The sequence below is a fragment of the Pteropus vampyrus genome, unplaced genomic scaffold, assembly GCF_000151845.1.
Source record: "Pteropus vampyrus isolate Shadow unplaced genomic scaffold, Pvam_2.0 Scaffold124, whole genome shotgun sequence".
NCBI classification, from domain to species: Eukaryota; Metazoa; Chordata; class Mammalia; order Chiroptera; family Pteropodidae; genus Pteropus; species Pteropus vampyrus.
The window spans coordinates 394,489-405,628 of NW_011888905.1; the positions used below are offsets into that span (position 1 = coordinate 394,489).

At 47.6% G+C, this 11,140-nt stretch overlaps 2 protein-coding genes and 2 non-coding genes across 4 annotated transcripts in view; 2 read left to right on the forward strand and 2 right to left on the reverse strand.

Moving 5' to 3' along the window:
• Window positions 1–264: 264 nt before the first annotated feature.
• Window positions 265–337, reverse strand: TRNAR-UCG. The gene has a single exon. It is a non-coding gene; the product is annotated as a tRNA-Arg (tRNA).
• Window positions 338–1,478: 1,141 nt separating this feature from the next.
• TRNAM-CAU lies at window positions 1,479–1,550 on the reverse strand. Its single transcript has one exon. It is a non-coding gene; the product is annotated as a tRNA-Met (tRNA).
• A 1,237-nt stretch (window positions 1,551–2,787) lies between these two features.
• Window positions 2,788–3,195, forward strand: LOC105296311 (histone H4). The gene has a single exon (XM_011366338.2). It carries the CDS (start codon window positions 2,825–2,827, stop codon window positions 3,134–3,136), a length of 312 nt encoding a protein of 103 aa, XP_011364640.1. The 5' UTR covers window positions 2,788–2,824; the 3' UTR covers window positions 3,137–3,195.
• Window positions 3,196–10,277: 7,082 nt separating this feature from the next.
• LOC111743863 (histone H2A type 1-like) overlaps window positions 10,278–11,140 on the forward strand; it is a 3,102-nt gene continuing 2,239 nt past the window's right edge. The window contains exon 1 of the mRNA XM_023534281.1: window positions 10,278–10,454. Within this exon, the coding sequence (XP_023390049.1) occupies window positions 10,278–10,454 (177 nt within the window). The remainder of the gene's footprint in view (window positions 10,455–11,140) is intronic.

An 11,140-nucleotide genomic window follows, 5' to 3' on the forward strand; every position in this document is an offset into this window, starting at 1 on the left:
GGGTCCGAATTCCCTCCTCCCGGTGGCCCACGACAAGCCGGGCCTGTGAAATGAAACCCAGGCGCTCCCGACGCAGCTCTGGGGAGAACTCCTGAGCCCCCGAATTATTGGGCGGCCTTATTTCAGTTGACTTCCAGCCTCCCTTCGCCCCCGAATGGCCTCTTTAAAATAGACGGGGAAAAGGGAAAGGCCGGTGACCGGTGACCACAGACCCCTGTATGGAAAATGGCGTCGATTTTCATAGAAATGCGCAGCAGCTAAAGTTAACCACGAAGGGATTCGAACCCTCAATCTTCTGATCCGAAGTCAGACGCCTTATCCGTTAGGCCACGTGGTCGTCGTGGGAACCGCCGCCCAGAAATCCATAGAAGGCTCTCCAAGCGGTCAGCCTGGTCCTGAGCACTAACAAACACCCACGTGAAGACACAAAGGCGATGATGCTCGCGCTTTTCATAACTGGAAAGATGGAAACTCTAGGTTACGCGGGTCCTTTGGTGCCATGGAGTCGGGCGTGAGGAAGGGTAGGAACTGACATTCATCTCGGTCTTGTAGCATATGGGGACATCATGGAGAGAAAAGTCATTTACCCTACGACTCCGGAGCAGAGAAACCGGACTTCATGGCACCTAAGAGATGCCCAAATATTGTATATTGTCTGTATCGAGGGATATTTTTTAATAAGCGAACTCCGAGTTTCTTCCCTATTAATACTCACCGCATTCACTATTTTCGGGCTCTAGGTACTTCGGACGTCTGCCTGGACAGTTGTCATGGAAACCGCACTCGGAAGGCGGTCTTACAATTAAGCCGTATCCGCACCATTGTCCTCGCCATCCTGCATGGGTACCTGCGATTTCCCCGCTTCCCATGGTCTTCTAGTGCGTTCTCTGACTGTTATAATGTGACATCGGTGCACTTTTCACACAATGTCTTCATCTGTTTGAGGAAGATAATGTTTTTCTTGCCGTTTCTCAGGGGTTTAGAGAGGTCCAGGGCCGTTACTATCATGTGAGGCTTCCATATATTAAGGGAAAGGAAAAAAAAAAACAGAAAAACAGAAAAAAAAACCAAACAAACCACTACAGCAATTACAAAAATCCTGGTAACAATTTTTACATTTAATAGATAAATCTGCACAAAAAAAGTGTTTCAATAAATTCATTCTATGGACAAGATATTTATAGAATTTATAATGTTCTGTAGAGTGCTTGGCCCAATTACGTGATATAGATTTAAAGCTATATTTTAGATGGGTTCTTTCAAGCTTGTCAGTGAATCTGTGATGACACACACCTCTTTCAAAGGTCAGCAATGTTCGCATGAAGTATGTCCTTATTTTTCTCAGATCGCAGACCTGAGAACATTGGTTCTCCTGGCTCATGTGTCTTGACTCTGTTTTATTTCCTTACTGTGAAACTACAGTATAGAATTGTAAGTGAAGGAAAATAAACAATTAAAAAAAAAAAAAAAAAGCACACTAGCAGAGGATGGTTTCGATCCATCGACCTCTGGGTTATGGGCCCAGCACGCTTCCGCTGCGCCACTCTGCTAATCGGTGGACGGCTTACTCTAATAATATTCTTAATTCAGTTCAGATGTGACTCACAGACTATTATTTCTAAAAGTTACTTGCTGGAGGGCCCCTATTTAGTTCAATAACTTCCCTAGCACAACTTGATAGTTCTCTTTGGAATAATGTCACTTCCAGAATCAAAGATAAGATAAAATTAGGAGCAGAGAACTAAACATCAACACACTTGATACTGGGAGCAGAAGCGAGGGTGGCTAGGTAATGAACCGAAAATTACAGGTTTCAATATACAGGGAAGAAAGACTAAACATGGGCAAGGACAGGGCTTCGGGCCGGGAAAGTTGCAGTGGGGACTTGCCTTTGGGAAGAACACCGTTTGGGTCAGATTTCCCTTGCTCGATGTGGAGAAGGCGAGGCTTGCGGTTTTTAGAATAGGGTGGTGGTGCTGGTGGTGGGTCTGTCGGACCGGCTTTGCTGCCGGAATAGCAGTACTCCAGGTGCCGGAAATGTGGCGTCTCCCAGGAAAGTGAGGCCCAGGTTCCGGTGCGACCATCTTTGAGTAGAAGATAATCAGTGAGAAATGTGTGAACAAAAGAGGCTCTGCATAATTCGGCAAATGAAAGTGCCTCATGGGGCGACCTGGCCCACTTCCCTCCCTGGGCAGGTCGCGGTGGGGAGTCAGGCCCAAACCTGTAGCTTCTTTAGTAAAATGCTCTCTCGGCCTTAAGCCGGCCCCACCAAAGGTCCGTGTGCATTTAGGTCACACGCCCTTGAAATGCCAGGAGCAAACCTCCTTGTCAGGCCCCCAGAGGGAACCATCCACCGAGGAGCCCGTGGTCTCCTGAGCTGTCTGCCCCTTGCTTTCCGCACCTTCAAGTGATCTCCTGACCTCCCCTCCCACATTCCGTATACAGAAGAGAAACTGCAGAACTGTCATTCTCCGGAGCATTTGAGATCTTGCTTCCCAGCAGTGTTGTCAGTTTGGCTCAAATAAACTCTTATGAAAAATTCTCTACAGGTTTGGAGGATCTTACACTAACAAATGTTAGTTTCTTTAGTATATACGCAGTTAAAAAGTTTCCAACATCCTCATCCGGGGACGCAGAACATGGGGGTGGGGCGGGACTCCACTCGGCTGTGTTGTCATTTGATGCTGGGTCTGAGGGGCGGGGTTTACAAAACAAGGAAGTGCCAGCGCGCTTGTGGTCTTCAATTAGGTCCGGACTCCGCGCATATAAGGGGACTGCCGCGTCCTTTGCCATTTTCTTTGGGATTCGCCTTAGCACTGCTATCATGTCTGGTCGCGGCAAAGGCGGGAAGGGGCTCGGCAAGGGCGGCGCCAAGCGCCACCGCAAGGTGCTGCGCGACAACATCCAGGGCATCACCAAGCCCGCCATCCGGCGCCTGGCGCGGCGCGGCGGCGTCAAGCGCATCTCCGGGCTCATCTACGAGGAGACCCGCGGGGTGCTCAAGGTCTTCCTGGAGAACGTGATCCGGGACGCCGTCACCTACACGGAGCACGCCAAGCGCAAGACGGTCACGGCCATGGACGTGGTCTACGCGCTCAAGCGCCAGGGCCGCACGCTCTACGGCTTCGGCGGTTAGATCGTCTGAATTCATTAACCTTATCTTTTCTTCATCAAAGGCCCTTTTCAGGGCCGCCCACTCTCTCTCGGAAGAGCTGTTTGGCTGCCACTAAAACGGTGGGTGTCAGTTCCTAATGTTTTTGCCCCTAGCGGCGTCAGGACGAATTGGTACACTTAGGCCTCACCTGCCTCCACCCAAGCTTTGGCGCTGAGCGTCATCCCCCGCACCCGGTGGGCCTGACTTTGAAACTGATTCGCCTTTGGGGTTTTCAACTCGGGCTGCGTCCCTGCCTGAGCCCCAGGCCACCCCGTTTGTAACTTATGATTCTCTAGACAGGGAGTCGGTTCTCTAACTGGGGTCTCTAACTTCCTCAGCCCGAGGGCCTATCTTCGCATCCGTGAAGGAGGAGCGCCCTCTTGCGGTGACAGGCTCTCCACCCACTCCCGCCACCATCGCGGTCCGCGCGCTTTCTCTGCGGATTCCGGGGCTTAGTCACCCATTTCAACAACTTGTCTTTCTCCACCAAAGGCCCTTTTCCGGCCGCCCGCGTGTTTCTGTAATAGAGCTGGAATCTTTTGGTTTGGTCTCTTAAGTGTCATGTTTTCGAGAGCGTAGCACTTACATGAGCTTTTTAATTGCTGTTAAAGCTATCGTAAGCCAATTTTAAGCTCCTGCGTTTGACTGTAAGGCGTTGGAGGTTTAAGCTCATATTTTTGTTGCCTTGCAGCAATCGTGTCATAAGCGACACGGTCCTTCCCGAACGGCGTCAGGGAGGATCGGATCACTTGGTCCTCACCCGCTGCCCCCCCTGCACAGGCATCTGGCCGAGTGCCGTGCTTGGACATTTTAAAGTTTCAGGCGGCAGCGAAGAAGCTGGCGTGGCCTCGTCTCCCTCCCCACGCCCCTTCCTTCGCGGTTCCCGAGTACGTGGAATGGGAAGTCGCGTGCGCCTGGTTCCCGAATACTAAGGGAGAAGTCGGATCACACTGCCCGCGAGGTGGCAGAGGAGCCTCCCTTCCCTGCCTGTGTCCCCGCGCTCAAAATGGCGGAGGACTTGTGACAAAGAGCCCGCGCCGGGAGGGGAGGACACCCGGAACGAAGGCGAGTCCGGGAGGAGACGTGTCGCTGTTCCCTGCCGAGGAAGCGTCTGCTGCACAAAAGGCACCGGGGGAAATCGGGACGCGCGCGCGGGGAGAGCTGGCAGGTATCAGCATAGCGACTAATACATTTCTCACTATTGTGAAAACTTCAAGTAGATAGGAGGGTGTTAATGAACGATACGTATCGCCTAAACTTAATTATTAAGCAGACATGACAGCATTTTTGAAAGTATACATACAGCTATCGGGATATTTCACCCCAAATTATTAAGTATATACTATTTAAAAAAGAAAAAAAGAAAAAAACTTACATGTAATCACACTTATCCAAAACCAAATTCTTTAACATCTAACACCCAGATCACATTCAAAAATCCTTATTATGCCCCAAATGTCTTTGCTATCTATCTGGTTTGCTCAGAGGTGGATCCAATAGCACCTTTGGTTCTGTCTGAGATCTCTTAATAGAAAAGTTTTTCTTTTTTCCATTTTTTAATTTTTAAGTTTTAATTATTTTTTTGTTAGTTTCAGGTATATGGTACAATGCCTACATATTTATTTAATTTATGAAGTGACACTGCTGATGATTCGATTCCCCCTCTGGCTCCACAGAGAGTCATTACAATATCGACTAGATTCCCTATGCTGTACTCTACATCCCCGTGATTATTTTGTGACTACGAATTTGTACTCCTCCATCCCCTCACCTTTTCCACCCAGTGCCCCCGAACCCCCTTCCCTCTGACAATCAGCAGTTCATTCTCTGTATCTGTGAGTCTTGGTTTTGTTTGTTCATTTCTTTTGTTCCTTAGATTCCGCATATGAGATCACATGGTATTTGTCTCTGTCTGTCTGACTTATTTCACTCAGCACAATACCCTGTAGGTCCATGTCATTCCACATGGTAAAAGTTCATTTTTTTAAACAGCTGAGTGATATTCCATTGTGGATATGTACCATAACTTCTTTATCCAATTGTCTGTTGCTGGGCCCTCAGGCGGCTTCCGTATCTTGGTTATTGTAAATAGCGCTGCGTGGACATAGGGGTGCAGAGATCTGTAGGAACTAGTGTTTTGGTTTTCTTGGGATAAATACTCACAAGTGCAATTGCTGGGTCAAAACTTAGATCCATTTTTAATTTTTTGATGAGCCTCCAAACTGTTTTTCCAGAGTGGCCATACCAATTTGCAATCCCGCCAACAGCGTATTAGGGTTCCCTTTTCTCCACAGCCTTGCCAATACTTGTTTTTCGATTTATTGATGATAGCCAATCCGACAGGTACGAGGTGATATCTCATTGTGATTTTAATTTGCGTTTCTCTGATGATTATGCGATCTTGTGAATTTTTTCATATATCTATTGGCCATTGAAAAACAGCTTTTCCTCCCCTCCTCATCCTAACTTTTTTTTTTTACATTGAATTGCTGAGATCTGACCTATAGAATGTCTTCCTGGTTTGTCTTTTTGACCGATGGGGTCATTTAACTTAACTTCTGTACCCTGATTGCCCTTCAAGGCAGAAGTGATTTCCATAGACCTGATTGAAATCACGTTAGTTTTCTGATCCAGGAACCACAATTTTGCCACCTCGAAGCTGCCTTTTTGGGATACTGATTTTAAGCTGGTTATTAAGAAACAAAACACTCAGAATCTTTGACACACACTCCCTTTTCAGCCAGAAAAACCTGCTCTAGGAATGAAATCTTAAGATGTTCTTAGCCCAATTTGAATTAAGTGTGGTAAAGAGGAGGCTTCAGGCAGAGGCCTGTTAGCCGGATGCCCCGTGTCCCGCTGTTCCTGAGTTGTCTAGCAAAGTTCGCCTGCCTCGTGCTCAGCTCTTCGTCAACTACCTGTGAATCTCCCAGTCTCGCTTCTGGAATCTTCCCGCCCTTCTCCTTTGTCCCCAAATGTCATATATAACCCACGTTCCCTCACTGTCTTTGGAATTTTCATGCTTTGTGTGAATTTCCCATGCACATGCATTAAAAATTTGATTTTCTCCTGTTAAATCTGTCTCTGTGAATTTGATTATTAGCCTGGATAGAAGAACTTAGAAGGTGGGAGGAAAAGTATCTTTTTTTTTTTTTTTTTAGCCCCCCACAGTACACGCTGTTACACTGTATCAGGACACATGATGCCAGGCTCGCCCAATATTGAAGTGGCAGATCCCTCACTGGTTTGGGGTGATTAGTTTCATAGTAAAATAGGGTTTTTCCTCCTGTGGCCAGCAAGTAATCTATAGGGTGATACTCTGAGATTAAAAAATCAATGGAGTCATTTAAATCTCATCTCTTATTAAAAATATGGACTCTAGTGCTTAAATAGGAAAAGGATCAGATGTAATTGGAGTTAAGGCACCGGTTTGAGATAAACTTATGTGAGGATGTTAATTTAACAAACGAACAAACAAACAAAAATCCCGAGCACATATTTTGTACCAGGCACACTGTTCTATGCTCTGGGAACTGTAGCAGCGGAGAACAGTGAACAAAACAAGATTTTTATATCATGGAGCTTATCTTTTATTGGGGAGACAAACAAAGCAAGCGAAACACACGGTGTGTCAGATGGTGCTCAGTGCTATAAAGACCGGGAAAGCCGTAAAGTGTGGGGAAGGAGGGGATGTTTTAAACGATGCGGTCATGAATGGCTTTACCATTAAAGTAATGACTGGGGGGAGCGGGAACTGAGAACACAAAGTGTCAAATAGAAGGAAGACCAAGAAAGAAAGCCTGAAGAGTGTGGGAGGGGGTGCAGAGGAAAAAGAGAAGATTCGGGACAGGAAAGGAGGTGACAGTTCCTGTGTGACCTTGGAGGCCACGATATATGACCTAACACAGTGGGTCTGCCGCTTGGGGTGTCTGAGCCAAAGGAACACAGTCTTGGAGGAAGGAAATGTTTAGTTTTGCTTGTGACAAGTAAAGGAGGCAGGGGCATAATTATCAAAGCTCTTGGAGGGGAGGCTTAGCCATTACTGACAGAAAGTATTTGGTTAATTAATTACATGTCTGTTTCTTCTTGGCAGTTGGATAAACTTACGCACTTGGGTTCTGGTCGGGCTCATCCAGTTGCAGCTGCGACTGCAAAATACTGTGCTACATTTTAACATTTAGCAGGAATAGCATCTAGTAAGAACTGCCCAGACCTTGAGACCCTTGTCCTAACAAAAGTAACACTGACTTTTACTGTGAATGAGGAGGGAGCCATCGGAGGGTTTTGAGCAGAGGGCGGATGTGATCTGATTTATATTTTTGCATGATCTATCTGTATGTCTGGTGACTGGACTGTGATGGGGCCAGGGTAGGAGCAAGGTCAGTTCAGAGGCTACTACAATAATGCGGGTGAGAGACGACAGGGTCCTGGACCAGTGTGTTAGTGTTGGAGACTGTGAAAAGCAGCTGGAATCCGTTTGTCTTTTGAAGGCGGGTTGTTAGTTCTTTTCTGAGCTAGTGAATGTAGGATGTAAAAGAAAAAATTCACGCATGATGCGAGTGATTTTAGCCACAGCGTCTGGGATGGAGATGCCCGTTTCTAAAATGGGGGAAAATATGGAAAGAACAAGGTTTGGGGAGAATCACAGGCTTAGCTTCGGACGTGCAGAATTTGAGATCCCTGTGATATATCTAAGAGGAAGATGCGAAATATGAGGCTGCAGTTTAGGGAAGAGTCTGGGCTGGAAAGGCAGTTGGGAGCTGTTGGAACATAACTGCTCTCAGAGTAAGGAAGCCACAAGATCAGATGACATCTCCTAAAAGAGGTTTGATGAAAAAGAAGCAGTTTCGAGAGCCGAGCCCCTGGGTAGGATAAACAAGGAATGTTCGCTCTGTACTCAGGACATGGAGATTTACGGCTTAGAGCTTTCTCCTGCAATCCTCAAACAAGTGGCATAAACATTATCCTGGTTTTACAGATGTGGAAAAATGCTCTCAATGAGAGTATGCGATAAAATTAGACCTTTCACGCAAACAATCTGTTGACGTTAGAGCCATGGAGAGATCACTTTGGGGACAGATGCAGACAACCTGCCCCCAAGGCACCCACCCTCCCCAACATTTTGCACAAGGTCCCAGGGAGTTCTCAGGCTTCCAGAAGCCTCTCTGTGGAACCCGCTGCCTCTCTCTCCTCCTCTTCTCTTGGCTTCTCTGGCTTCTGATCTGAGAGGATGGACCTTGAGAACACACCGCTGTCGGATTCTGTCGAACTGGTGTTTCTTTGCTGCTGTGCAAACGGCGCTTACGCAGTGAAGAAATCGTCAGCCCAGAGATTTCAATTTGCCCTTACGATTTGCTCTGGTCAACAAACGTGGATGAAAATGGCAAGTGCCACCCCTGAGCAGAACCGAGGGCCTTTGCGTGGTCTCTGTCCATCTCTCAGCATGGTTCTAGGATGGAGACAGGTGCGACTGGGGCAGTGCCTGACCCACGGAGAGAGCCGGATCCGAGCCTGTGGCCGAAGCGCTGGGAAAGCCATGCTTGACTGTGTTATAATCTGCCACGGGCAGAGAAGCGAAACCCATCAACAGACAGCTGCTTGTGGTTTAGCATAGATAACCGGCTACAGATAGGCCTTGGGAAATTATTGCTGCCAGCAAGTCTCAAGTCCTGAAAAGAAGACTCCCACCCCCTCCTTGACCTTCAAAAGTATGTAACAAACACGCCGAGCTTTTCCCGGGGCCTCTGTACCTCAGCAGAGCGCAGTGTCCCATCTGGCCCCGGCTTTTGTACACACCGTCTCTGTGTTTTTCTCCATCCTTTCTTCACCGCCCCCCCCCTCAGGTATATTAACCCTCTAGGCGTGCAGGTCGTGGCAGACCCACAGTCAGTAAACATGATGGGCAACACATAAATCTTTATTGTAGTAAATCACTGGGATTTGGGGATTATCACAGCACGACTAACCTAAATATATTGACAGGGTCTTAGAGTGCATCTAGTCTCTGGGGATTGCTTTATTCGGGGAACATTAAGTTGCCATCTTGTCACATGTGGCTAAAGCTCACTTGTTTTCACAGACGTGTTAGGTTCTGTGATTGTGCCTGTTCATGTCACAATTCATCTATCTATTCTCCGTGCTTGATGTTTGCTTTGTTGGGGACCTTTAGAAAATCTGTAGGATGCTTTGCTGGAATGTAAAAATGTCAGTATGACTTTCACTGTGTGGATTACTTCGTAATAATTCTTTTGATCATATTAATAAGTATGTGGACTCCTTAGAATAGAGATGCTTAAAACATGTGAAAACGAGGAGATACAATTTTAAGGGAAAGTCACGAAATCTGCTTTGACCCCGCCTCCTCTGATCAGCTGAGCGGACTCAGAGACACTTTTCCATTTTGAAATGAAGGGATTGGAACAAATCAGTGGTTCCCAAATGCTCCTCCACGGATAGTGTCAGTCTGTGTTACGGTTTTCTCTATTCCGTGTAAAAATGAGAAAAATAAGGTCAGTGTGGTAAATTTCTCTTAATATTAAAAGTTTGGTATAAATTTATTTCGAGTTAATCCCTATTCCCTTTGAAGTGATACGAGGGTAGTTCTTTTACGAAATAAGGTTGACAGCAGCCTTCTGAGTGGCCGGCAGCCGTGCAGGAGTCCTTCGGGCAGCTTTGGCTTTTCCACTTGGGGAAGGATTGTGGATGGTAACTTCTTGATTTCCTTGGAGCTTTATAAGTGTGGCTGCTTTTCTGAAGCTGACTCTTCATTTTGGCCGGACTCTACAGTGAGATCAGGCAGAGGCAGCAGGAATAAAAGGGTCACTGAGCAGCCCCCGGGAACGGGCTTTTCCCAGAGTCCCTCCTCCACAGCCCGGCACACCTGACTGGTAAGTGACATGTCCCCGTCCTAGTGCAGCATGAGCGGTTCCCCGGGCAGGGGAGTCTCCCAGACCCTGACATGTCCTTGACACAGTTCAGGGGGATAGATAGCCCTAGCGAGTGTTCTGGGCCATTGGAGGGCTTTGCCTTGTCATTCATACCAGAGAGGGAACTTCGATTGGTGCCAGTTGCTAGTAGGCTTTTTGGCCTTCTGCCTTGGTGAAGGCCTCGGGACTCAGATGCCACCATGGGCGGGCCCAAGGACACCTTCCCTGACACTTCAACAGAGGCCTTTGGCACAGCTAATACTTCGGAGGACTTTCTGCGTGCAGACACCGCCCTAAGTGCTTTCGTCATCTGCGTTATTTTATTGTCCACCCCAGCAGCCATGTGCTCCTTACTGGCTGTTACTCCGTCGGCAGAGGTAAGGGAGTGCTCACACAGTGTCTGAGTTACTCGCCCAGCCTCAGCCTGTGTCCTGCCCCGGAGGAATGCCCCCTTCAACCATGCTTTTGTTTCCTTTTATGAATACATTGTTTAAAAAATGTATATGACATCGGTGTTGGAGAGCAAGACATAATCACATGCTCGGTCGCGTGTGGGCTTCGGGAAAATGCCTTCGGACACCCTTGCAGAATGGAGCCCCCCGTTCCGCCTTCACGGGAATCTGCTACGTAGGCACTTGCAGAGGAAAGACGTGCAGCAGGTCGTCTAAGCCCAGGTCGTCTAAGCCTCATGCCGCACGGCTCAGAGAAGATAAACCTGCTACAGGGGATCCTTACGCTCCAGACCTCACCACGAACCTGTGCGTCTCTCTCTGTGTACATGGCGACAGAGAGAGAATTTCAGGGCCTCCGCCTGGTATAAGGACTTTGCTGAGCTTCGAAGAACACGTGTATTTCCTGGCCAGTTTTACTCTTCTCTTATTCTAACGCTCCATTTTCCCCTTTGAGCCTGTTTTCCCATCCTTAACATTGCAACTAGCCTCTTCCTTGAAAAAATAGAAGGCTAGTGAGTACTGCGGGAACAGTCCTTAGAACTAGACAGATGGGGATCCAGATGTTGCATTTATTTATGTGTGGAAGGGGCCACTCAGCCTTCACCCCCGTC